The sequence below is a fragment of the Clinocottus analis genome, unplaced genomic scaffold, assembly GCF_023055335.1.
Source record: "Clinocottus analis isolate CAN_PGR_092001 unplaced genomic scaffold, fCliAna1.0.p SCAF_10, whole genome shotgun sequence".
Taxonomy (NCBI): domain Eukaryota; kingdom Metazoa; phylum Chordata; class Actinopteri; order Perciformes; family Cottidae; genus Clinocottus; species Clinocottus analis.
The window spans coordinates 20,269,707-20,291,120 of NW_027175821.1; the positions used below are offsets into that span (position 1 = coordinate 20,269,707).

At 42.9% G+C, this 21,414-nt stretch overlaps 2 protein-coding genes across 5 annotated transcripts in view; one reads left to right on the forward strand and one right to left on the reverse strand.

Moving 5' to 3' along the window:
* Positions 1-1,821: 1,821 nt before the first annotated feature.
* On the forward strand, positions 1,822-9,831 carry hars (histidyl-tRNA synthetase). Of its 3 annotated transcripts, none has more exons than XM_068595125.1 (13): positions 1,822-1,970; positions 3,845-3,937; positions 4,471-4,590; positions 4,701-4,796; positions 5,877-6,002; positions 6,122-6,229; positions 6,373-6,471; positions 6,679-6,772; positions 7,135-7,262; positions 7,383-7,649; positions 8,046-8,162; positions 8,946-9,092; positions 9,289-9,831. In XM_068595125.1, exons 1-13 carry the CDS (start codon positions 1,881-1,883, stop codon positions 9,346-9,348), a joined length of 1,545 nt encoding a protein of 514 aa, XP_068451226.1. In that variant the 5' UTR covers positions 1,822-1,880; the 3' UTR covers positions 9,349-9,831. The 3 variants fall into 3 exon arrangements, with proteins under 3 accessions (XP_068451226.1, XP_068451236.1, XP_068451218.1); XM_068595135.1 differs by lacking the exon at positions 1,822-1,970 and adding an exon at positions 2,013-2,650; XM_068595117.1 differs by lacking the exon at positions 1,822-1,970 and adding an exon at positions 2,722-3,701.
* Positions 9,832-11,670: 1,839 nt separating this feature from the next.
* Positions 11,671-21,414, reverse strand: part of immt (inner membrane protein, mitochondrial (mitofilin)) — a 13,007-nt gene continuing 3,263 nt past the window's right edge. For both annotated transcript variants that reach the window (XM_068594585.1, XM_068594577.1), the window contains exons 4-14: positions 19,712-19,844; positions 18,618-18,710; positions 17,268-17,417; positions 16,924-17,057; positions 16,073-16,176; positions 15,767-15,902; positions 15,189-15,318; positions 14,560-14,783; positions 14,313-14,444; positions 13,884-14,013; positions 11,671-12,622 (exon numbers count right to left, since the gene is read on the reverse strand). In XM_068594585.1, coding sequence (XP_068450686.1) covers positions 12,015-12,622; positions 13,884-14,013; positions 14,313-14,444; positions 14,560-14,783; positions 15,189-15,318; positions 15,767-15,902; positions 16,073-16,176; positions 16,924-17,057; positions 17,268-17,417; positions 18,618-18,710; positions 19,712-19,844 — 1,974 coding nt within the window. In that variant the 3' untranslated portion in view covers positions 11,671-12,014. The remainder of the gene's footprint in view (positions 12,623-13,883; positions 14,014-14,312; positions 14,445-14,559; positions 14,784-15,188; positions 15,319-15,766; positions 15,903-16,072; positions 16,177-16,923; positions 17,058-17,267; positions 17,418-18,617; positions 18,711-19,711; positions 19,845-21,414) is intronic.

Sequence of the window (21,414 nt, forward strand, 5' to 3'; positions counted from 1 at the left end):
CATTCACAAGAACTTCCTACGGCTGGTCAAAGTGTAGATGCGTCTGAAACAGAACACTAACGCTAATGAAACTGAAGTTATTTGTACATTGGCATTGTTTACTGTCCATTATATTCCATTATTCTATTTAGTTGCACAATAAAGTATTGAATGATACTCACTGACATGAGGACGTCTCTCTGTTCACGCAGGAGGAGTGGACTTTGGTTATGGACTTACTTTGGTCAGTGTTTAAACAGAAAAATGTTTGTTCTTATGCAGAGTGTAAAGTCCTATGTGACGATTCATTGACCTTTGAAAGGATTTTAACTCTATATGCCCAATATTAAAAATTGGGGTCCAATTACTATTCCTGTAGGTATACGTGATTCAGGAAATGTTTGTGATTTTATTGTAAAGTACTATATAGAATTGGAAATTATCCAAAAATCGCAAATGAAATTTTTGCGCGAGTGGATTATACAAAGTCGCGAAGGGATGTAAATATTTGGAGACTTAGATTTTTCAACGTCAGCAGAAGCATGCTGCATATATATTTTATCACTCGGTGGAGGCCAGCATCATCTTCTGTTCTGTAGTGTGCTCTGGGCAGCAGAGCAGCTGATACTAACAGCATAACAGCTCATCAGGAAAAGCTGGTTTTGTCCTGGGAGTGGAACTGAAGTCTGTGGTGGTGCTACTCCGTATTCTGTACAACACCTCTCATTCCCTGCACGCCACAAGGAAGTCACTTCAAAGCGCCTTCAGCTGGAGACTGAGGCCACCGAGGTTCACCACAGGAAGTCTTTTCTATCCAACGGTATAACTCCTCCCTAGCTGAAAAATGACTTACAATAACAATAACCACATCAATATTACTTATTTTAATATCATACAACATTACGATTGAATGTCATGTGCAATATTAGGTTTTACTTATTTTCAATATCACTAACAATATTGTTCCTAGCTGTTGGTATGATTCATTTTACATTACTATTTTTTTTTTAAGGTTAGCACAACAAGCTGACTGGCATGCAAGTCAGCCAGACCATGGCACGCTGGTGTAACAGCGGAGCTGGATGACCTCCCTTTGAGGGAATTTATTTAATTGTGGCCCAAACATCCACTAGGATAAAAACACATTAAACCCTAACTCAAGAATGTATGTGGTAATTATGACAATATCGCACACAAATCCAATAGGATAAAATGACAATGGGACATTTTGGACAGACAGGGATGTGAACTCTATCTTGATTGGTTCTACTTTTGTTGTTATTTTTTGACAATGCCAATAAATGTTTCTGAAGGATACACTAAGTTTTTTGGGAGGGAGTTTTTACTTCTGAGGTCCAATGACAAAGGGTGTATTTTGTACGGATTGTAAAGCCTACTGAGGCAAACTTGCAAGGCTCTCAAGTGTCACGCATTGAGCAGGACTGTCACGCATTTCGGTCTTAAGTCACGCCCTCCCGCCACACCTGTATTTCTCACGTTGAAAAAAAACTCCAGGCTATTGGCTACAGCCAATCAGAAAAACGTATCTTTTGTCTGTGTTGTATCCGGGTAAGATGTAATGACAGCCCTCTCGCTCCCCATATCTCACGCTTGCCTGTCTTCAAAACTTGAGGGTGCTGATACAACATTTTAAGTTGAACTGCACGTACTCATGTGCACTAGAAACTGGCATTTTAAACGTTGTAAGATTCAGGAGGTGTTTACCGCCTATTTGACAGCGAGTAACTGAAAAGGTTGCTGCTCACCTTCGCCCGGAAGTATTTTACTTTGAAAATATGAATCGCAAGTTTTACGTGATTCCGCATCCGCTTTACGGCACCGCAGTCTCTTCGACTGCTAACGTCACTCAGTGGCCGGTGTGAACACATTAATGAAAAGCAATGGCAGACAAGGCACAGATACAAGAAGCGATTAAAACCCAAGGGGAAGTCGTCCGGAAGTTAAAGTCAGAGAAGGCGAGCAAAGATCAGGTCAGTACTCTGAAAAACCCTGATGTTTACTGGCGCTGTGAAGGCGAGGTTCAACATGCGGTGACCAGCGTGTCCAATCGGCGTTTTACGTGAGGATGCAGACCAGGTGTTTTAGCCCCAGCTCCGATAAACGTAGAATAACAGCTAACTGCAAATCAACAGATATATAATAATTATATTTTTTATTATTGCGGCCTTTATTCGGCCTGTATCATGTTGTCCACAACTAATATATTACGAGTCACTTCGTTATTCTGCACACAGTATGTCCACTACCGCTCCGTGTTTTAATAAGACTCCCATCGTGAGATAAGAGCGTATTCCTCTGTCATTTTTATGCCGAATTAATTGGAAGACACCAATAATCTAAAAAACCTCACTCGTTATATCGCACGGTGCACATGAGCTTAGTGAAGAGTAAGTCGACGTTAAATTGCTCTTAATGTGAGCGATACTTGGAGTATAAAAGCGACGTCACTGCTCGCTAAGCTCTACGCACTGAGGGCGCGGTATATTTGACCAGCTATCACGTCAGCTGCTTTAAAAATGAGCATCCCAGGTGACGTCAGAAGGGACCGCACACACAGTTTTCATTTAGCCAGACCGGCTAACTGCTTGCTAGTTGCCTCAAATGGAAGAGCTAACTAGCTGCTAACCGCCCTCAGTTGTGTCGACTTAAGGTTAGCGAACTAGTGTTATTACCGACTCAAAAACATAGAACTCTGTCATGATGCATTTTGACATGAACATTAAAAGTGTTAATAATATCTATGGGTAGTTTAGCTGATGCAATAAACTGCCTTATAGCAGCGGTTGTGGAGGACCTTGCGACTGTGTAAGGTTAGAACATGTAAATAAGCTAACCGGGCGTCACTAGCTGCCACTTCCTTCAGTGATTATCACTGATTGTTCCTGATTATTCCTCTAAGATTCAGAATCTTTCTCCAGTACACTGGAGAGGATGTTGCAACAGGGGAGTGATGGTTTCATGTGACACAAATGCTTCTTGATGGCAGTTTAAAACCTTAAAGATTGAAAGCTAGAGTTGTTGTTGTACTTGTTTGTACAACACAAATCTTCTCCATTTAACCAATGTTTGAATGTGAGAGTTTTAATGCTAGAAACACTGTTTGAATGTGAGAGTTGTAATGCTAGAAACACTAAACGCAGATTTGATAGTAGAGTGAGAGCAGCTGCATGTCTGTGTGTGTTGGCCTGGCTTCTTTGATTGACTTGGTCTCATGTGATCTCATGTTCTATCCTCCATGCTATGATGATGATGATGATGATGATGATGATGGGTCATGCCCTGCCCTACCCTAGTGTTAGGGTTGCTTACCACTTTTCTCCTGTTCTTCCTGCCTGGCCCTCGATGACCTCGGCCTACCTCGCCCGTAATCATCATCATCAACCACCTCGCTTGCTGGTGAATCCATCCTTCCTGGACGTCATTGCCTAACTCACTTCCTGGTTCTTCTTCTGCTGCCCCTTGTAAATGGCTGCTGTGGCTGGCACTATATGACACCACTGGACATTGCTGTACCAATGATGCACTCCTGAACTTTTGCCTGTCCAATTCCTGGACTTGTTTTTTCTTTTTTTTTTTGTCCGTACTTTGTGCCGAACATGTTGGGCATGTTTTGTGTTCGTGTTTGCTCTGGTCTGATGGGCTTTCGGGCTGCATCACATGTCCGGTCTCTGCATTCTTTCCCTGGGATCACTGTGGCTCAGGTAGGCATCTGATGCTGTGTGCACTTGTCTGTTTGTTCCTGTCATTATGTAGCCTGTAGTTTTTAATTTTTTCTGCCAATGTCGAGCAGTGCAGTATGACTTGTGTGTAAATTGCTATCTTCTGATGTTTGTGTGTGTTACAGATCGATGAAGAGGTTGCAAAACTGCTGCAGCTGAAGGCTCAGATAGGAGGAGGAGATGATGGCAAACATCAGTTTGTCCTCAAGACAGCAAAGGTAAGGCCTAAGTTCTGCTGGACAACGCACACACTGAAAATAATATGAATTTATTTTGTGTGTATGGTTCGACCTAAAGTGTTGAATTGTAGTTAAAACGTCTCATTGTTGTGGAGTGCTGTTGATACTTAATGACCATAACTTGGTACACTAGAACATTTTCAAGTTTCATCACAATCTGAGTTATTGGTGTAAACAGGTAGTGATTACATGTCTGCAGCGCTCCCTTTAGTAATGGACCGATTTCAGAAATCGGTTTCCCTGTTTCACACAAAAACATGTGGAAATAGAATTCAGATTGAAAAGTATTGAAGTTACCCTTTAGCATTTGAAATAAGAAAAACATTAACTGATATCTAGCACCATTATGTTTTTTGCAGAACAAAACTTAAGTCATTTTTAACGTTCTCTCAGACACTAACTTCACTACAACTCTGCTGTTGCATTCTCTCCTGATAGAGATTCATTTAAAGCTGCTCTAAATTGTCTGATGGCTGTCTGATTGAAACCCAGCAAATGTGTTTTTCTGTCAGGGAACGAGGGACTACAACCCCAAGCAGATGGCCATCAGAGAGAAAGTCTTCAGCACCATTATCGGCTGCTTTAAACGCCACGGAGCAGAAACCATCGACACGCCCGTCTTTGAACTGAAGGTATATTAAAACACAGTTGAACACGTTTGCCGCTCAGTGCATGTGCTCACATGCACTTGAACATCTTGCGGTTCCAATGCAGTGTCTTGTGATCTCCCTTTGGTGTGCAGGAAACATTGACGGGGAAGTATGGGGAAGATTCCAAGCTCATCTACGACCTGAAGGACCAAGGAGGAGAGCTACTGTCCCTCAGATATGACCTCACTGTATCCTTCAAATACACAGCGCCATGAGCAGCGGCTGGCTGCACAGGAACATGGAGGAGACAGGTGGCCTCATTCAGTCTAGAGTAGACTGGACTTGTATGACGTGCAGATTTCAAGAGGTTTCTCTGCAACTTGGCATCAACACTGTGACCTCTTCATATTCTGTTGGTGTTAGCTCAGATTTATATATTTCAAACTGAGGTTCTGGACGGATCTCACAGAGTTTAATGTTGTCTCAACCCAGACAACAAATCTCACGTAAAATAACTCATATTTCTGAGCGAGGTTTATGAAAGACTGCTTCAATGTGATTGTTCAATACAACTCAGACTACAAAAAGCAGAACGCGTCTGATACCCAAATCTTGACTGTTGCCTTCAGATTGTATTTATAGAGATCAGCTTCACCTGGATTCAGCTCCCAGTCTGCGTCTCAAGTAGTTGACATGCTGAACGAAACTGTATTGTGGAACAACCAGATCATACAGTTCACCACACACACAAACAATGACAGTATTTATATCAGATTTGCTACTTGGCATCTACTTATGCAGTTGTACAATATCTAAATCGCACCAAAGTATAGTAATATTGAAGCAATTATTTTACAACTTTTCTTATCTAACCCCCAGAGTACTACTACCACTATGATAGCTTAACATCCACGGCACACAGTGGATCAAAGATGATTTATGATGATTTATCATAACCGTTATATTAACAGTTGCGCAATAGATCAAACGGCTAATTCATTTCAAAAGGCGATACTTTTGGCAACTTGAGTAAACTATTGTACAGTTTGTGATTCTGTGATTGCCAAATAAGACTTAGTTTAAAAACAGTAGTTCAATTTGTCATTACATCGCAAGTTTTTATTCATTGAAGAAATATAGATTTACTTTTTGTCATTTGGTCTCTTGGTTTTTAAAGGTTTTAGTCTATCGCGAAAAAAAAGAGGTTGTTAGCGAGTATTTTTTTGTCAAGGTTTTTCGAGATGGGATTAAATGTACATGAAGGCCCATGTTTGGACCCCCCATCAAAGCAAAGAATGTGTTCTTGTCCTTGACCCCGCCCTCTTCAGGTGCCCTTTGCCCGCTACCTGGCAATGAACAAAATAACCAACATCAAGCGATACCACATCGCTAAAGTCTACCGCCGCGACAACCCAGCCATGACCCGCGGACGCTACCGAGAGTTTTACCAATGTGTGAGTCCTCAGACACTTTCACTCCTGACAGGGACCCACAGAGACTGTCAGATCTGAATTAATCCACTTAGAAAATATTGTCAGCGCTACTTGAACTCATGAATGCGTGTGTGTTTCAGGACTTTGACATAGCAGGACAGTATGACGCCATGATTCCAGATGCTGAGTGTCTGAAGATTGTTCATGAAATCCTCAGTGGGCTGGACCTCGGAGACTTCCGGATCAAGGTTCGTCACGTCCATGACTGACATCTTCAGATGAAATTGGGAGACTGATCAGCAGTTGTCATCTTCGCATGAACCCTGAGGAATGAGAGCTATATATACATACAGCTATTATGATTATGAATGATGGAGTCCTCTGTGTTCAGGTCAACGACAGACGCATTCTTGACGGCATGTTTGCTGTATGCGGCGTTCCAGATGACAAGTTTCGCACCATCTGTTCAACAGTGGATAAACTGGACAAGGTATGTGAACATGCAAGCTTTTCAGGTCCAGACTCACCCATGAAACGCTGATACTCCATGTAGATGAGCAATTCTTATGGAGACCACGCTTTCAGACTGACCAGACAGTGGTGATGGAATCCTCTGTTCTTTCATATTCTCCCCATCAATCCTTAATATCTGGCTTTGACTTATCTCCTTGTGCTACTTCCTGTTGTCCAAACCCAGATGCCCTGGGAGGACGTGAAGAAGGAGATGGTGAATGAGAAGGGCCTGTCGGAGGAGGCAGCCGACCAGATCGGCGAGTACGTCAGTTTACAAGGTGAGCGATTACCCAAATAACAGCGACGAAGGTCATAAGGCTTGAACTGAACCCAGGATGTCATACAAGTCATGCACTGTAACCAGTGTTGTAGCCTCTCTGCTCATTACTATGGTGTTGAGGCTCACCCCCTCCACTCATCAGCAGCAGGCAGCAGGCAGATGAGCTCATGATGAACCACCGTACACTAGCTGCTCAATTGTTGGAGACCCAAAGAGAGCCCATCCAACTCTGCTGCTGGGAGGAGGAGGTGGAGGAGAGGGGGGTGATGTCGTATGTGTACAGATTGTAAGGTCCTCTGAGGCTGATTTGTGATTTTGGGGGTATAAAAAATAAATGTAATTGAACTGTTGATGTCGCAGGTGGAATGGACTTAGCGGAGCGCCTCCTTCAGGACCAGAAGATGTCTCAGAGTAAGCTGGCCTGTGCTGGCCTGTCTGACATCAAGTTGCTCTTCAGCTACCTGCAGCACTTCCAGGTCACAGACAAGGTGAGACGTGCTGTTATTAACCCCATACTACATATTCTCTCTTGACACTGTAACTGGTATCTGTCTGTCCTCATCTGGTATCTTTTCTCTCTGCACTCTCTCCTCTTACTTCGTCTCCAGGTGGTGTTTGACCTCAGTCTGGCTCGCGGTCTGGACTACTACACAGGAATCATTTATGAGGCGGTGCTGTCTCAGGTGGGTGTGGCCCCGGTGTCCACTGAAGCCCAAAATGGGGCAGAGGAGAGTGTGAGCGTGGGCAGCGTGGCCGGCGGCGGTCGATACGACGGCCTGGTGGGCATGTTTGACCCCAAAGGGAGGAAAGTGCCCTGTGTTGGCGTCAGCATCGGCATTGAGAGGATCTTCTCCATCATGGAGCAGAAGGCCGAGGTAAACGTGCTCTACTGTGACATAACATTGACTGAAGCCCCTTTTAGACCCGAGTGAACCTTTTGGGGAACACCTGGCATTTGTACCACATGGACCAGGGCCCATAAATCCAGTTCTGGGGACATTTTGTCCCCAAAAAGGACTTGTCAGGGAGGAGTACTTTCTTAATGTACAAAAATGGGCAGAGGGAACCCTTTTAGTTCCTTGAAATGTACCCCAAACTAAAAATACCACTAAAATCTTGGTGGAAACGCAGCTTTACAAGCAAACCAATTGTTCTGCCAGTCGTTCTTTAAAAAAAAAAAGATGACTTTAATTGTATTCCTCGGGTCAAAATGTGGCATTGACATTCGGTGTGTGTAATTGTCCAGACTGTAACAGTGTTGTGTTGTTCAGGCCTCAGCAGAGAAGATCCGTACCACAGAGATTCAGGTCATGGTCGTATCGGCTCAGAAGAACCTGCTGGAGGAAAGACTCCAACTCGTCACTGAGCTCTGGAATGCTGGCATCAAGGTGTGTGTGTGTGTGTGTGTGTGTGTGTGTGTGTGTGTGTGTGTGTGTGTGTGTGTGTGTGTGTGTGTGTGTGTGTGTGTGTGTGTGTGTGTGTGTGTGTGTGTGTGTGTGTGTGTGTGTGTGTGTGTGTGTGTGTGTGTGTGTGTGTGTGTGTGTGTGTGTGTGTGTGTGTGTGTGTGTGTGTGTGTGTGTGTGTGTGTGTGTGTGTGTGTGTGTGATCGATCAGCTGTTAAACAGCCGTAAAAAGAAAGACTAAGAAACGAGGTTTTCAAAATGAGTTGTTCTTTAATTTAGGTTCAGACATGAGTTTATAGTCATTGGTATGTTCCCCGACTGAAGTCTCGAAGAGGATGAACAGTGAACGTAACTCGGGGCGAGACTCACGAGCGACGAATAAAAAAACAAAAGTGGTTTATTAACCATAAACAAAAGGATACTATTCAACAGGATTGATCGACACAGCATAATAGCAACCATGCTGGAACCGCAACAGCACCTGCTGGCTGGCCCGTGGGGTCGTCTGGCTGGCTTCCCCAGCCCCTTATCCACAGCTCTAATCAGCCAACTGACCACGGCTGCAGACTTTTGAGCAGGAAAGATCACGGGTGTGACGTGGTGCCCGTAATCCTGCATTCATCCTGTTTTTAAAAAATATATTCCACATGGAATTTGGCTTTGATTTGTGACCCTCTGTTCAAAAATACAATGCTTTCATTTAGAACCGACTATTACGACTTTTGGAAAGTTCTGTTGACTGAATTCTGTGTGCCTCCATGAATTCAGGCAGAGATGATGTACAAGAAGAACCCCAAACTGCTGAATCAGCTGCAGCACTGCGAGGAGTCTGGGATCCCTCTGGTGGCCATACTGGGAGAACAGGAGCTCAAGGATGGAGTGGTGAAACTCCGCGTTGTGTCCTCCAGAGAGGAGGTTCGAGTCCCACGGACACACACTCTGCACTCACAGAAAAATCATTTGAATTAAAACTATATATATTTATTTGAATATAGTCTTAATGTAGATCACCAGGGATCCATGAAGATCTTCTATCCTTTGTTTAAAAGCTGTTTACGTGTTAGAACTGGACTGCAGGACAGACCTCACTGTCCTCGTCATCTCTCCACAGGTTGATATCTCCAGAGCAGCTCTTGTAGAGGAGATCAGGAGGAGGACCTCTGTGGCCTAGTCAGCTTCAAACACAGACACTGCAGAATCTCTGCTTGTTGCACTCGTACAAGCTGCAAGTAGCCCAAAGCAGTGCCGCCAACTGGAAGTGCGACCATGAAGAGCTTTTGGAAGGAGAACACGGCCATAAAAATCACTATCCAGATGTTTTTGTTGCAGACAACATGAAATGTGTTCTGAATAATGTCTCAACGACAAGTTCTGGCTTTCAGTGTCAACATTCTTTAATAGTGAGGAACAAATCATTGATTGAAGGCAATGTTTCTTATTTTCCATGAAGCTGCTGGAGATCAGTTTGGTCTTTTAATCAGAATACTTAGCTACATCTGTCCAGGTCCAGGACTTTGTTTGAGACATTTACTTCCTGAACCCATCACATGATTTGCTGCAGTTCAACTTTAAGAAAAAAGGCTTGTCACCTAAATGCAATGTGGATTTTTGTCTGAAATAAACGCATCACTCTGCTCAGTACTAAAAAAAACAACTGTTGTGTGATTTTGTGTGTGTGTAAAATATTTTGTAATACTGATATATCATCACCGCAAAAAAAGAAAATAATACTGTGATACAGATGTTTCCCAAATTATGGACATAAGACTTTTCCCTCAAAGGATTGTGAGTGTCTTAAATGACCAATAATTAGTGCCTCATTTAATCAAAAGATTTGACAAAAATATGCGGTCCATTGATGAACTGTTTGGAAATATTAACTGGACTTCCTCATACAGCCGTAGTTATGAATATAAGAGAGGAATGATGGAGTGCTTCGAGATTAGGAGAGTGCTTATGAATTACATCAACAACCACATCCTCCTCCAGAGGCCTTGTGTTCTCTCCAAAGAGTCTTTTTGAGCAGTGCAGTCTCTTGGTCCCTTTTGTCCTGAGACAGTCAAGATTTGCTGAAGATGTTTTACAGTGGCTCCTAAACGCTAAGGAATGGTTATTAAATGCAGGTCACATTTCATGAATGACCTGTGTGGATATGAGGATGGTAACACATTAGTTGTTGGAATGACACTAAGAGGTTTCCTGATTGTTGTGACCAGTCAAACAAAAGTAAAGGTAAAGCATGTGTGTTGACGGTTAATTCTATTTCATGGATCGTGGTCCATGCCTACTACTTATTATATGCATAATATCTGTCATATTCATGAAATGAGCTGAAACTCAGTTGTTGATTCTGGACACATGACATCTATTTCATCTGTCCATCTGGGGAGAGGGATCGTTCTCTGTTGCTCTCCTGAAGGTTTCGTCCTTTTTTCCCCCGTGAAAGTTTTTTTCTGTTTTTTGGGGAGTTCAACATTAGACAAGAGATGTTAGACGAGACAAACAACAATCAACAGTCAACGACAACAACAGTGCAATGTGTATTAAATTCATTATAAGTTAAAGATAAAGTGCTCAGACAACAAATAAGTTAAAGTGTATGTTAAAGTGACGTGTTTAAATAAATGTGAGGTGTTAAGGGATGTGTAGAGGAGAAAGAGAAAGCTTTCCCACAATATTACCAGATCATCTGTTGCTCTACTCCTGAAGTTCACATGAAATAGCTACAAAGGAGCATAGTCCCAAGTTGCCATCCAGTTGTATTTATGTCAGGCCCTGTTCACATCCCAATACATTGGAAGAAAACTACACTTTAAAAGCTCAATGCAGCAGCATTTCTATGGCTCCACGTCCACAACTCTGTTTAGGATCTCTGGTGTTTCTCAAATAGCTTTAACCACACAAGTCCTTTAAACAGTTTAAACTTCAGTCAGCACCAGAAGTTGACAGTGTATGAAACCCTGCTCCAATAAACAAGACCCAATCCCGTCCTAAATGCCACGTTCCATGTAACATGGTGGTTCTGCTCCCCTCAGACGCAGGCCAGTAGTTTATTGGACTCTTCTAATTTGGCAGCAGCACTTCAGGTCCTTATGTGGGCTCGTAAACCTCAATCCTCCGGAAATACAAGTCCAACCCAAACCCTAAGCCCAACCACAAGCTGGACCGAGCTGCACCTCTGCTCCTTCAGCTAGCTGACCACCTGTGTGCTGGCAGTGTTCTCCGAAGAGAACCAGCATGGGACCACCCCGAAGGTAGTGACTCTTGTTCTGCTTCTACCTGAGCTGATCACTGAATCTTAACTCTGACAGGTTGCATTTTTAATAATGAAAACATATGTTTGTTCTTGTAGATTCCACAGGAGATGGACACCAGCTTGTGATGAGTGACTGATATTGTATTATTAGACTGGATTATCTTTCCTCAATCCTTGTAACAGGAACACAGTTGTGAAGGAGGAAATAAAACATTGAACAGAGAGCATAATTTCTCATGATTTATTGGAACATGTGCAGTATTGACAAAAAAAAATGCAGCATAGTGTATTCTGTAACGAGTGTGAGGCTTCATTCAGGGTTAGAGGAGGAGAGGGTGAAATAAATACCTGACCCAAACCTTTGGATCAAAATTGACAAGACTAGATTGATAGGTGTACTACTTCAATTATTCAAAATATCCTCCATAGTGACTTTAAAACAATTATGTTACTTATGTTACATCTGAACATGAATCACTTGGTTAACGTCAGTCCCCTTAAAGGAATACACCACTAATAATCTCTAGTGAGCATCAGATATGGTTTTCTGTAAGGGTTGCCAGGTTACAGAGCGGGGCGACCTACGGCGCCTGTGTGGTTCCTAACCCCACAGCATTCGCATAAGCAGACAGCAAACTGACCACCTGCCTCGTCTCCAGTGTGAGTCTGGCTTCAGTCAGCCAGTCCTCCACTACTCTCCTGGCCTCTCCTCTCAACTGGTTGACAAGTTTAGCTGCCAGCTCCAGATCCCCATGCTCTAAGCAGAAGCTAGCATATGACAGAAGCTTGAATGGGTCTAAATCCTCGCCACTCAGCTGGCTGGGTGGGGCTTCCTGTTTTGCCTCGAACAGCAGTGCAGCTTGAAGGTAGGACAAGAAATACTGGTACAAGGAGTTGTGAGTTTCGTCGACGAGGGCGACCTGGCGGGCCAGCGATCGAAGGGAGTTGAAGCGGGCACGGAGGGACGCCTCGCTGTACACGCCGCGTTGCAGGGATTCTTCTGGAAGGGCCGTCGCCAGAGCCAAGGCAAAGTCATTGTCGTGGCAGCTGTCTCGCACGGCCTGCGCAGCGCCCTCCAGAGGCACGGTGGGGGAGTCAGCCTCGGCCGTCTTTAACGAGTAGTTGAGAGCCTCCACAGAGAGCCAGAGCTGGTGGGCTTTGCGGGCCTCCTCCTCTGCGACTACATGGCCTGCATTCAGAAGACAGGAAAGGTTACATGAAGAGTCGAGATGTTGTACGAGGTCCTCACCGTTACATTCTTTAAATAAGTCAGAAATAAACCACTCAGCAGTGAGCTTTGATGTGCAAACATTCATGTCTGTTCAGTTTTACTTGAGTGCTAAACATGTGTGACGTCATCTTTTTTTTTTGATTTGAGAGTTACTCACATTATTCTTGTATTGTAGGAAAATAACAGATGAAGTTTGAAAATGGCCGCTGTTCCCCCTTTAAATCCTCCTGCATCATGACTGCCAGTATTTGCAGCGAGTACCAACATGGTGTATAAAAGCAAGTTAGCTCTGACTTCAGTGTCATCTGTAGTTAAGCTTGTTCAGCCTCAACCATTTTTCTCAAATTCCAAATGGTTTGCATACCCGTAGTAAATATATAATCTCTCCTCAACCACAACGGCTATATGAATAATTTCAAAAGGTCTTTTTTTGCTATGAAATAGCACTATTAACATGTTAACATTGTGTTAACTTTATCTCTGCAAAATGTGAATTTGATTAAGTGAAGTTACTTTTTTTTTGTAATTCATTTAGTGCAGATTTCGTGTACCGTAGTTTTAGGTCCGCTGAAAGCAAAAATGCCCTAACTTTCTTCCTGGACCTTGGACGCCTCTCATCCCACAACAGAGGGGCTCTGCTAAGGCAGATGCACCAATACATACCAGGCAAGTATCGTTTCATCCATAAGTAAGTCATATTTCAGTTTTTTTGGCTGGATAAAAATGCAACGTGGTTGATATCTTGCTGAGGCTTTGTCTGACGGTGGTTTTGGCACAATTGGTGGATTCTGCAGGTTGTAAGCTTTCCAGAAAGGTGCACCAATCATGTGTGGCATCAAGCTAATGATATAAAAATGTACATTTTCATAACTTGGGGAGCTCTCTTGAATCATTTTTGAGTCCTTCGATTCATATTAATGGCTTATGTTAATATTGATGGTTGAATTGTGTTGTAAAATGGACTTATATGCAAGGCCAGGCTGTGCAGTTTTGTCACAGTATGAGGACTGACAAAGAATGCAGTCCGCCCACCTGGGGTTTATAACGTTCATTCTAATGATGCATTGTTATAAGTTATAAGTAACACTACCAACAGACAGAGTAACTGCAGCCAGTCTGTCATCTGATGACAACATGTTCTGTGTAATACAGTATCGGTCAAACTATTCTAAAGAACTTTTTCCAGAAGGTTGTGTGTGTGCGTGCATGTGTGTCTCACTGTCTATGGCCTCCTCCATCCCCTTCAGTCTTGCGTAGGCAGTGTTCATATCTAGAGTGAAGTTATCCAGCTGCTCCTGGCTCAGCTGACGGTAGCAGGTCTCCTGCTCCAGCATCTTACTGCCTAGGACCTGCACACAGCACACAGCACAGCGTTAGACGGGCTTTAGGACACATGCACCAGGACACCAGTGGAGTGGACATGTGGATGCTACCAGTACGGAGCTGGCTGCATTCTTTCACCTGTCCTGGCCACACAGAGTCTCCTCTGACAGAGTTTGCCTGCATCTTTGCTCTAATGACTTAATGAGGTATGTGAACAATGAAGACCAGTTCTGACGTCCAACAGACACATCATTTACTCATGTGTGTGCACCAACGGGTGGATTTAGTGTGTGTGAAGAGTGTGGTGTGGCTGCTGTGTGGAGACCTGTTCAGCATCAGCTCTCAGCTCCTGCTCCTGGACTTTGAGGACATCTTGGACGTGGTCCGTGTGAGCAGCTGCCTGACGCCGGAGCTGAGTCCTCATCTCTGCCTCCATCACGTCCCTTACTTCAGATAGCTTGGCACACACACAGACATGTCATTATTGATACGGTCTCGTCGAATAAATAATAACATTCATCTCCTAAAGACCAAGAGCAGCCAACCCTTAACACCTTGTATCCCCTCCTTACCTTCCTCTCCTGCTCCAGCCGGGTTTCCTCCTTGATGTGCTGCACGGCGGTGATCACAGCTTTCTCCAGGGCTTTCTGGTCCTCCAGCTTCTGCTGTTCCAGCGATGCATCAATGTGGATCTGCTCCCTGACTCTCTGCTCAGCCAGCTCTCGGTTGAGCTGGTCAATGCGACGGTGTGCATGGGCGATCAGGGCGTTCAGGTCATCCGCTGACAGTTTACCAGCTAACACACAAAGACAACACGTTTTATCTGAAGAACTCCCCTTCAGGTGTTTCTCTTTGTGAAAGAGCACAAGTGTGTTATAATTTCATCCCACATAGATATAGAGGATACACTATGAACTAGTATAAACAGGAGGCCTGTGTGTTGGCAAAAATGTGATGATCATCAAATAGGTTATGATTATGTATGGGATGCAGGAACTTTGCAGTTATATGTACAGTTAACACTAAAAAGCAGATGACAGGAAATGAGCACAGAGATGGAGGATGACATGTAACATAAGTCCAGACAGTACGCTTCATTTTACAGAACTGTGTGTGTTTACAGAACCCTCACACACAGACTGTGTGTGGGTGAGTGAGTGTGAGTGTAAGTGTGAGTGTGTGTGTGTGTGTGTGTTCTTACTGAGCCCCTTCCAGTTGGCTTGGATCTCTGGAGTAAGGCTGCTTACTTCCCTCTGGAACTGTAGTTTGGCTTCATTAACCAGTTCACTGTACTGGAAGACAATCTTAGATTCTGACTCTGCAGACTGGACCTACACACAACACACAAAACACACACGTTGTTAACCAGCGTTTTGTACTGACAACCAATGAAAGAGAATGCACTGCATTTCTGTTGAGCAATGAAAAAGCAAAGCTGATTACCATTTACCAGTTGACAAGCGTTACTACGATTACTAGTCTGACGAACACACACATATTTCTTACTTTAAAACAAAGTAATAGAAATCCACAAATATATGTAATTATATAATCAAACACAAATTTGAATTATGTTATATTTATACACAAAACATGAAATCTACATTTACAAACGGCTTGCCACATGTGAACTTTACTACGTGTGTGTAACGTGTGTAAGTATTTTTACAGTTTAATAAAAAATACATCCTTCAAAAAGGTAAGAAAGAATAAAATAAATTAACCATGCATCTGGCTAAGAAGGGCCGTAAAGAAAAATAAAGAAAATCTTGTCCTTACCTTCGTGACCACTTTGTCCAAGTCCACCACCATGTTATGGAGATTCTCCTCTGCTGCTAAAACCAGTGGGCGAACAGCAGAGACTTTCAGCCCTTTAGACTTGTCAATCTCTGACTTGAGACTGTCCAGAGCTTCACTACAGAGGGGAAGACGGGGGAGATGGGTGAGGAGGACGGTTTAGAGAAGTCTTGTATCATCCCAGAGCCAAGACCACGTATCTAAAGAGGGAGAGGCTTGTCTAAACCTAGCATGATGAACTAAATGTGATACACAGAGATCTCAGCAGGTGTGTGTTAGACGTCTCACTTGGCAATCAACAGAGCAGTTCCAGCATCGTTCACAGCAGAGGATCTATCAGCTAGAGCAGCTTCCAGATCCTTCCATTGGGTCGACTTCTCCTCAGGTGGGACCTGGATTTAATACGGACTGTAATCAGTTAACTGCAAAACAATCATCATGCCCATTACAAGTGGAAACACTCGGACAATGTTTTGTAGCGATACTGCAATCCATTTGAACAAGTACAGGTAAAACGGAGCGTGAATTCAACGGGCGCACTGAGGTGGGCGTTTCTGAAGGACTGTTGTGGCATCGGATCATTAAGCTTCCTTAAAGCCTCCCATTGGAGCTTTTCTGGGCTCGTCCAACTGGTAGGACACACTAAGTCGTCCCAGAACATCTCAGGATCCCTCACGAGAAGCTGGGAAAGGTTGGTTGGTAGAAGAACTTGAAATACCCTGCTGCTGCCACGACACAGACCCCAGATACGGATACACTGAAGGACATGGCTGGACAGATTTATAAACTACATATGTATGTATGCTAACTTGATGTTGCTCCAGAGTGCCTGTTATATTGTTCTGATAACATTACTTTAAAATAAAAGTACGCAATACAATAGTTTTTACGTCATTCTTGAATTTGGCGCATAATGCGATTAATTGCAGAAAAATCATGCGATTAATCAAATTTTTTTTTTCAACTTTGCCCAGCCCTAGTAATAATGTTTGATCTTCATCTCTGCCATCACGACAAAAACTTCATAATGATAAGAGTGGAAGTGAACAGTCCCGGCCCCGATTAATATGTGCCTGGAGCCTTTGAAGTCATAGCCCCTGGCTCCAACACTAAAACATACTAATAAACATGTTGTATACCTCTGCTTCCATAGCCTCCTTCAGTGTGTGTGTGTGCCGTGAGATAGCCTGCAGGGCTGCCTCCTGAGCTCCAATGGCCTGCAGTGTAGCTTTAGCAGAGCTGGCCAGTGATTCATCAAGACTGGCTGATACAGCTGCAAACAGTCAGACACAGACAGAAAGAAAACATGAGACAGAGTCTAGAGGAGCAGAGCTGAGGGACAAACCAAAGTTCTTCTGAAAGCTAAAGAGGACATTGGCCGATAAATGAGTTGTAATGTTTCTGAAAGGTTAATGACATCAAGAAAACAGTAAGGTTTAGTTCGGTGAGAGAGAGAGAAAGAAAGCGAGAGACACCAGCCTACATGCTACGGTGTCCTGTTCCTCCTGGTCTTGTTGAGCCAGTCTGGCTGACACTTCCTCGACTGATCTCTCTCTGAGTGGGGCCTCGGCGTGGGGTTCAATTACTGCAGTCACTGGAGGCTCCTTATGGTCGTGGCACTCTTTGCACTCCACTAGAGAAAACATGCACAGACAGACACAATGTAACCGGGTAGTTAAGCCAACATTGTGTTTTGACTTGTGTTCACTGTGATATAGCTCTCGTTTTGGACCTTCCAGGTAGCATTTTCTGTTTTACAGCTACACAGTCTACATTCAAACATTCATCTGGAAGTAATATCTAAAGCCCAAAAGTCACAGTCCAACAAAGTCAGTTTCAGTCCATCGTCAGCTGAAGATATAAACTATCTAAGTATTGATTGTTTATCTATACATTGATCTAAATATCCAAAGGTTTAACTTGTGCGTTTATTTTAAACTTAGAGTTGGTAATGTTCTTCAAACATTGCTTGTTATATCTGTTTAAGTAGACTACAGCAGGAAAGAATCTTAAAACCAGGAAACAAGTCAGCAATAATGCCTAAAAGCTTGCTCATCTTAAAGCCAAATGTGTTGTATTAATGGTTTAGTGAGATGACTGAAAAGGTCTGTGGTACTTTTACATCAAGCTCTATTCGTCAACACTGCCTGTTGGTGAGGCTACGGAAGCGCGCGCACCTACATAAAACGCCTTCAAAGTAAAAGCAGTGTGGTTGTAATTAATTCAGAGCGTACATCTTATTTATTTTTTATGTTTGATTGACCTCACGCAGGCCGGACTGGGAGAGTCGTGAGACGGCAGGTATGAACTACGCCGTCTGGAGAGATTTAAAGCGATAAGCCTCTCCAAATGCAAAAAAAACATGCAGTTAACGCTTTATCAAATAGTTAACATCGTTAAAGGATTGCCAGATTAAAGTTGCGTTAACGCGTCAATCTTCCCAGCCCTAATTTTAATACATTGTTCTGTGATAAAGTAGTCAGGAAATACTCTTGTGATTTTAAAAGCTTTTACAAGACCAAAAAAGAGAAAGGTTTTTTGAGCTAAACACCATCACAGCGACTAGTCCACTTCCACAGCCTCATGGTGTATACCAACACGCTCGTAGCCTGGCTTTAGCTTTTTACTTCCATCCAACCTGTCCAATTCTACCTGAAGAGAAGAGCCGTCAGTGGCCCAACCCTAATGTGCCCCCTATAGTACCCTGAACCCGAGGGGAGTGCAAAAGTCTGGTCTTCTGTTGCAAACGTTCTAAAAATCTGGTGTGCTCTTTCTAGTCTCAACATTACCAACCTAGCGTTCAGATATCACGTGTACAGCTGGACGGCGTTACCTTTGACTGAGGCTGCCTCTGTGTCACATGGAGCAGGGACTGTAGAGATCTCACTGATGGCTGAAATGATATGAGTAGCTTCTGCTGAAGCCTCTGGATAGTACACAAACACAGAGGTTAAAGAGTGTCGTTATGCGTCATCCTCAACAGTTTGGAATTACTAAATTGTGTTCAACACAGGGTTCTCAGACAGACAGAAATAAAAACACCAGGCACGGTACTCTCAAAGAAATGTAAATGTTGGTAAATGTAAAAATAAAACTAGATCAATGTTCTGCACCAACAGCTTCACTTGGTTTGGTAGTATTTATCAGAGTTGGTTGTTGATTGGAGGTTGCATTACAGTGTGTCCTACAGACTGTAAAAGGATGGAGTCTCGGCTACAAGGCTACAAACTACAACCTAATGCTGCAGATGTCGGACAGGACTGTACTCGGGATTATTGTCATCAACCACTCTTCCCATTTGAGAAGTAAAGCGTAGCGGCAATGAATTATGTGAATACATTTTCCAGACATAAGACTTATTCCTGCAAGGACCAAAGGGCAACACAAATCGGCAGTAGATGTAAGGACATTAAATCGGGTCACATCACTGTCCTACTGCCCAGCCTTGACACTTCCTTCAAGAGCAACATTTCCATCACTGTCCCTCTCTGTATCAGCACATCTAGGCGACTATACTAGAGCTTGAGCTAAATTGATTTTAGAAAGTGTTTAAATATTTCACTTAGGGAAGCAGTTGGCACGTCGTCTGTGTGTGCTGCCTTTAACAGTTTCTGCTGTAACGTCTAGAGAAAGGCAGGAGCTCAGCACTACAGGAGACCTAAAGGAGGACGAGGAGCGCTTACCCTCAGAGACCTCTGTGGGTGCAGACAAACAACACAGAGCACATTAATAAGTTGCTGGCTTTTTAAACTAGATTCAAATTAAAATCACTTTTACAACAATACATTATAGCTCAGTCTTTTTCCCTCTTCTTCCATATTGGTGTTTTGTGCTGTAAAAGGAAATCTACCTGAGCCCCCAACTCCTCCTAGTCAAAGTCCAGAGGATCAAGAAGGATTTGGATGGGACTTGTACGTTATGACATACCCTCTATGCTCAGTGCAGGCTGGGACGGGACGGGACTCGTCTCTTTGGATGTACTCTCTGCCTCCTTCCCCTTCTTCACTTTTGGCGCCTTCACCGGTTTCTCCATCATAGAGGGCGGCTGGGCCATCTCCGTCTATACAGCAGCATAGGCGGACATTTTTAAATGAGGCCTGAGGATCTCAACAGGTTTTGTACAGAACCACATATCACAATCAGGGCCCGGTCATAGAAAACAGGTTTTACTCTGAATTGTCCAACCTGGAGATGGACAACCCGGTTTCAGTTCCAAGAGGCTGATCAGAGTTTGTTTATTCACTTTGAGTTCAGCTCGCACGTGAATGAAAAATAGAGCTCCGATACCACGATTCACCATGTAGAGACAGTAAGATATAGATCAACTGTGCACATATTTCTGAATTTAAAAAAAGAGTCAGAGCGAGGAAAGACTCAGTAAGTTAACACAATTGAGTGTTATTCTGTACTGTGAATTATTTAAGATATTTATTTTGCTTGAACAAAACACAGAGGCCAGCAACTGAAGATGAAATAATATTAAGAACAATACTTTGACCCAGTAAAAAGGGTTTTGGGTGATTAAAAGGTTGAAATACAATGGTATATCTAAATGTTAAACAGTGTTTTTACTTAAAAGAAGTCAGTGATTATTTAACAGATGAATTCAACAGATTAACTGAAGCGAAACACCTTCACTGAAACATTAAAGCATACACTATACGCAGCCTTTTTAAATAACTCACTTTCAAACTACGTTCTGCAGCTGTCCCATGACCCTGCTCAGAAATATCAACATATAACCTCCAATATCATCTACCAATTATGTTCCATCAGTGATAGTTGAGATCAATTATGTATTTATACATTAAAAAAAAAAAATCCACTTGCAAAAATAAAGACATGCAGAGGATGTATTTCAAGCCAAGAAGATTTGACTTAATATTTGACCGTGAGGAAAAATCCAAGAGTTTCCCTGATCTCATAGTTCTCTAAACCTGCGGTCTGAAACAGGGACTAGTTCTGTGCCCAGTCATATGCAATAGCACTTGATGTTGACTAACATGTGTCATCATCAACACATAGAACAGCTGATGACTTCGAAATTTGGCCCGTCGTATTTCTCACAAGCAACACTTGTGAGAAATTTACAATGACATTAAGCCAATTAAAAAGATAAGGACAAGAAAAACTAAACAAGAAAATATAGCTTAGCAGAGGCAATATTACAGAATGCATGTATCACATTATAAATATGGGAGAAGCCAATAAAATAATTTCGATTAGGTCAAATTATTTGATATATACATTTGGATATTTGGAAGAGCCAGGGTTTTGGAACTGGGACAGGAAATTTGACAGATTGATTAACATGTCAAATAAAACCAAGTTATGTTTAAGAATTACAAGTAGAAACCAGGAGATTGAAGATTAAATTTCAGGGAGGTGCTGTATTTTTAGAACGAGCTGGTGGAACATGAAGCAGGAGACCGTCAGTAGAGCGTGAAACCATCTGAGCGACAGCAACTCTGAGAGCTAATATTTTAGAGTTAGAGTGTTTGGCACGACAGAAACACCCACTAGCAGCTATACAATTGTGTTACAGAAAGACTCTCGTCTCATAAACAATCTTTGTTAGAGTGCAACATCTGCTGCAGAGAGCACACAGACAGAATAATACCAAATAACAG

Coding starts and splice junctions, on each gene's coding strand:
- hars (XM_068595117.1), top strand. CDS start 3,597: ATGTTGGGCATGTTTTGTGTTCGTGTTTGCTCTGGTCTGATGGGCTTT. Junction 4,591..4,700: donor CGCCCGTCTTTGAACTGAAG/GTATATTAAAAC, acceptor TTTGGTGTGCAG/GAAACATTGACGGGGAAGTA. Junction 6,472..6,678: donor CAGTGGATAAACTGGACAAG/GTATGTGAACAT, acceptor GTCCAAACCCAG/ATGCCCTGGGAGGACGTGAA.